Genomic DNA, 5,696 nt, shown 5'->3' with positions numbered 1-5,696 from the left:
TTTTTTTTTTGGGCCACACCTGCAACATATGGAGGTTCCCAGGCTGGGGGTCAAATCAGAGCTACAGCTGCCAGCCTATGCCACAGCCACAGCAACACTAGGATCCTTCAACCACTTAGTGAGCCCAGGGACTGAACCCATAACCTCATCATTCCTAGGCGGATTTGTTTGCACTGTGCTACAACGGGAACTCCCATTTTGTCTTTTCTTACACATCTCCCATCATGATACTTTAAAAAATGTCTTCCTTTGGACTATGTCAAAATTTAAAACTTTCGTGCAGCAAGGGACACTATCACCAGAGTGAAAAGGGAACTCACAGAATGGGAGAAAATATTTGCAAATAACATATCTGATAAGAGGTTAACACCTAAACCACATAAAAAAAAAAAAAACCACAACTCAAGAGCAACAAAAACAACCTGATTAAAAATATGCAAAAGACTTGAACAGACACATTTCTACAAAGAAGATATACACGAATGGCCCTTAAGCACTTGAAAAGATGCTCAACATCACTAATCATTAGAGAAATGCCAGTCTCATAAACCACAATCAGATACCACCTCACACCAAGTAGGGTGGCTATTATAATACACACACATACACACACACACACGCATGCACACACATAAACAAACACAGTAAATAAACAAGCATTGGCAAAGATTTGGAGAAATTGGTTCCCTTGGGCACTGTTGGTTGGAACGTAAAATGGTGCAGCCACTCTGGGAAACAATATGGAGATTCCTCCAAAAATTAAAAATAAAATTACCATATGACCTAGTAATTCCACTTCTATCTATACCCCAAAGCACTGACAGCAGAAACTCAAACAGGTATTCGTACATATATATTCATAGCAGCATTATTCACAAGAGCCAAAAGGTGGAAGCAACCCAAGTAACTGTCAGCCAACAAACACAGAAACAAAATGTGAAATATACATACAATGGAATATTCAGCCTTAAACAGGAAGGAAATTTTGACACATGATACAATATAGATGAATCTTGAGGACATTATACTAAGTAAAATAAGCTAGTCACAAAAGAACTATGATTCCACTTGCATGAGGTACCTAGAATAGTCACTTCATGGAGACAGAAAGAATTGCCAGAGGGAGAAAGAAGGGAGGAACAAGGAGTTATCGTTTACTCAATGCAGAGTTTCAGTTTTGGAAGATGAAAAAAGTTCTGGCGCTGGATGGTTGGTGATGGTTTCACAGCACCGTGAATGTACTTAACATCACTGAACTGTACACCTGAAAATGGTTAAAATGGTAAAACACTTATGTTCTGTATATTTTACCGTAATTTATAAAAAGTAACTACTTCTGGTAAGAAGTTACCCCTTTATGATATGGCATAGCACATACTTATGCCCTTATTTTTGTTTTGGGGGCAATGTTTCTGACAGAAAGCATAGTCTCTGGAATACCTCTCTTAATAATTATGACATTTTGATAAAACGAACAAAAACCTTTTTCATTGTAATTAGTGAAGAATGTCACAAGATGTCGCACTTTAGCTGAAATACTATTCCAGTTTGGTTCAGTAGCTGATAACAATAATAATGCCAGAGCATCAGATAAAAGCCTGTAAATAGTCAGTGCTTTGCTGATATAAATGCAGTTTTCTGGTGAAGAGAAGCGTTCCATCTGTTAAATGTATTAATAAACTACTCTGTTTATGAAACATATTAATATTTCTTAACTTCACCAGCACAAATTGTTTTTCAGTATAAATTGGTGTAATTAAGACATAACTAACTTTGAAATTGATGGCAGTGAAATACAAAGTTGAAATGTAAAGATCATCGATCACTGGGAGTCAGACGGCTTGTGTGTGACCTTGGGTAAATCCTTTAATCTGATTTCACTAGAGTGGTAGAGATGTCTTTTTTAGGTCAATATTTTTTTAGGTCTACTGTATATTTAGTCTGTGCCAAAACACATTTAAATACATTCTAATTCTAAAATATTTTGGATTTTTTTTTTCTTTTTAGGGCCGCACTTGCGGCATATGGAGGTTCCCAGGCTAGGGGTCCAATCGGAGCTACACCTGCCGGCCTATACCGCAGCCATAGCAACGCGGGATCCGAGCTCCGTCTGAGACCTGCACCACAGCTCACAAGCAACGCCGGATCTTTAACCCACTGAGCAATGCCAGGGTACTTAGTCGCATGGTACTTAGTCGCATTCGTTTCCGCTGCGCCACCACGGGAATTCCTAAAATATTTTGATTTTTATAGTAGTAGTCAAATTGTAACTGTAGGAATGCAATACCAATGGGAGTTTAGTAGTAGAAAATACTGTCCACAAAAAGACATTAGGAAATGTAATGAGACTTCTTGACATCCTGGGAAGTATTTTAGGAAAATACTTATATGTATAAAACAATTAGAAATATAAACTCTTGACATAAAGAAATCACATTTATTACTGAGAACTTTTTTTTTTTTTTTTTTTTTGCTTTTTAGGGCCGCACACATGGCATACAGAGGTTCCCAGGCTAGGGGTCTAATCGGAGCTGTAGCCGCAGGCCTATGCCACAGCCACAGCAACGTGGGATTCCAGCGGCATCTGCGACCTACACCACAGCTCACAGCAAGGCCAGATCCTTAACCCACTGAGCGAGACCAGGGATGGAACCGGCAACCTAATGGTTCCTAGTCAAATTTGTTTCCACTGTGTCACGACGAGAATGCCACTGAGAACATTTTTAAAAAGATAATGTACTATCCCAAAGTGTAAAAAATAGCTTTGTTTAAACATAAAATACTCAAGATTCAAGAACACATTAATTTTGACTGAAAGACTGTTTGAATTGATAATATTACCTTGCATTATAATCAAAAGAATTTCTTAAACTTCTGATTTATATAAGAAATTTATAAATGACTTAGAATACTTAAAAATAATCAAAAGACCAAATGCTCACCCCTGGGTGAAGTGCTGGACAGTACAATGAGTCTATAAACTGAGATATTATATTTGTGTTAGTAGTAACAGTTATTAGGATGATTAGGATAAGACAGTTGGAAAATAAAGAACTCGGTGGGTGAAAATAAAGAATTCAAATGATAAAAAAATAGTGTCAATTGACAATTGTTTTGTTTCATTTAAGGTTGTCTAACTCTTAAACAGATCTTTCTGTTTAACTTTTATTTTCAGATGATTAAAATATGTAAAAGGAAGGAAAAGAACGATTTGCTAAAATTCATGTGATTATTTTAAAGACTGGAAGAAAAAAGATCTATATTTCATGTTACATCGCTCCTTCGTGTGTGTGTGTGTGTGTGTGTGTGTGTGTGTGTGTGTGGCGTGATGGTGGGAAATCTCCCAGTAAGAGAGAAGTCTGGGAGGGGCATAGAGGGGGAGGGGGAGGCCCCTTCTATCCTGTTGATAACACATTCATTCACTGGGAGCCGGCTAAAACAGACTAATCCTTCATGCAGTTATTGCTTCCACATTAATAAGACCCCGCCACCTTCCCCAGAACTAGGTAAGTTCAAAGTGCAGTAAAAGTGCATTTACCCAAAGAATAATCTGAAATGATTGTATAAATAATTTATTAGAGGATGGAGAAGGGACGGGGTGGAGGAAGGTAGGAGGTGGTAATTACCAGGCATCGCTTTGCTACCGTATTTGCATAGGGGAGAAAACCTCAACGTGTAAACGGTTTCAAAAAGATTAGACAGTAATTGACTTTTTCCCAGGAAAACTTTTCAGAGGGACCCGTCGCATGGTGCTGCTGCCCACTGGAAACCAGCGCCCAGAAGTCTGGGGAAGGGGACTGGCAGGTGCATGTGTTGGACTTAGGGCTGCGCCCGGCTCAGTCATTAACAGTCTGTGCCTCTGTCCCCAGGTCCAAGGGATGCTGCTCTCCTGGCCCTGTTACCACTGAAGCGCCCAGGGGTCCCTGGAGAGCCGACTTGCGCGCAGGCACAACGAGCCATGGGTCTTCTGAGGCTTCGAGGGTCGCTCTCGCTTCTGCTGCTGCTGGGTGGCTGCCTTCTCGCAGCTGCCAGGAGAGACCAGAGGGCTGCCGCCAGCACCGCCGAGTCTGCCCCGGGCCCTGCGGGCGGCTCCTCCGGCCGTTTCGTCAGCCCCGAGCGGCACGCGTGCAGCTGGCAGCTCCTGCAGCCCTCCCCAGGGCCCTCAGCAGGCAGCGAACTGGCGCTGCGCTGCCAGGCTCCGGACGGGGCGCACCACCAGTGCGCCTACCGCGGCGAGCCGTGGCGCTGCGCCGCCTACGCCGCCCGCAGCTCGCTGTACTGGAAGCAGGTGCTGGGCGGGCTACGGAGGAAGCCGCGGCCCTGCCACGACCTCTCGCCTCTCAAGGCTCGCCTGTGCGCGGGCAAGAAGGGCCATGGCGCCGAGTTGCGCCTAGTGCCCCACGAATCCGCACCGGCTGACCCCATCGCCTCGGGTTTCCCCCGGGATCCCAAGCTCCCGGCCAGGAGCGGGGGGCGACCCCGGGAGCCAGCTCCCGGCCCAGGCGCCAGGGCCCCGCCTCCTCCGAGCGTGCCGCCCGTAGGGAAGCCCTCGGAGAAGAAGACCAAGTGGGGCAAGAGGAAGGCGGCCTTGGACCCAGACGAGGAGCAGACCCTGGGGACTTCGCCCGATCCCGACGGGCTGGACGAGAACGCGAAGCTCACGGAGACCTACTGTGCTGAGAAGTGGCACTCCCTCTGCAATTTCTTTGTCAATTTCTGGAATGGCTGAGGTTGCAGGCCTGGGAAGGGGCTGGGGGGGAGGGGGTATCGAGAAGACAGGAAAGGGGGGGAGTATGTGCGCAGCGGGTAAGCAGAAGCCAAGGACCTCCTAGGCCAAGAGATATCGGATAGAGAGCAGGGAGGAGTCCAGGTTCTCAAATGGGGCTTGGGGGGGAGGGTGGAGATAGTGAGGCCTGGGATGAAAGTATGGAGGACCTCTGAGACAGTTAAAAATTATTAAGAGAAGTTAATTATTATGTCTCGACTCCGATTAAGAGCAGAAGAAATACTGGAAACAGAAGTAGGTGTATCTTAAATGTAGGCATAGCTTAAATGTGCAGTCTCAGCAAAACACGGGGAGGGGAGGGTACAGAGAAGCTAAAAAAAAAAAAGTAGGAAAGACTGATTTAAATGATGTTACTCATATGGGAAGCAGGATACAATGTTTAACACATATTAAAATGTAATCAAGAACAACTGATAACCTGAGCCATGTTGTATCTTCAGGGTCTTCTCACCTAATCAGCTGACAAGATCACCAATTTCTTTTTCTCTTTCAGAATTAGTATGAACTTGGGTGCTGTCTGGTGTCACGGATGATCTCCATAGGGATAGAAGCCATTTGGAGCTCAAAACTGACTCAGTGAAAAGATTTTTCAGGATAATTGCCTTTGAATTCTTTCAGAAGTGCTGCTTTTACACAGAGTGATGGCTGGTGTTCTGAAACTTTCCCATTAACATTCCAAATTCAGAGGTGAATTATAGAAGTGCTCCAGTAGGTTTTAAAAAGACAATTATCTTTATATTTGATCGTATTTTTTGAAACAGCTAAAATGTAAGAATAGATCTCAGAGTCATTTGGACCATTATAAAGTTGTATCTGTTTCATGTAATTAATTGCTAACATATCTCATTTTAAATAAGATGTGATGATAGACTTTGCATACATTACGTGCTCAATAAAATGGTTAAAGAAT

At 43.6% G+C, this 5,696-nt stretch overlaps 1 protein-coding gene across 1 annotated transcript; it reads left to right on the top strand.

Moving 5' to 3' along the window:
• Positions 1-3,792: 3,792 nt before the first annotated feature.
• FGFBP3 (fibroblast growth factor binding protein 3) lies at positions 3,793-5,696 on the top strand. Its single transcript, XM_047761186.1, has 2 exons — positions 3,793-4,730; positions 5,280-5,696. Exon 1 carries the CDS (start codon positions 3,959-3,961, stop codon positions 4,727-4,729), a length of 771 nt encoding a protein of 256 aa, XP_047617142.1. The 5' UTR covers positions 3,793-3,958; the 3' UTR covers position 4,730; positions 5,280-5,696.

This window comes from Phacochoerus africanus, chromosome 15 (assembly GCF_016906955.1).
Source record: "Phacochoerus africanus isolate WHEZ1 chromosome 15, ROS_Pafr_v1, whole genome shotgun sequence".
In the NCBI taxonomy this organism is placed as follows: Eukaryota; Metazoa; Chordata; class Mammalia; order Artiodactyla; family Suidae; genus Phacochoerus; species Phacochoerus africanus.
The sequence above is the reverse complement of the archived record's forward strand: the minus strand, read 5'-3'. Positions and strand labels throughout refer to the sequence as shown.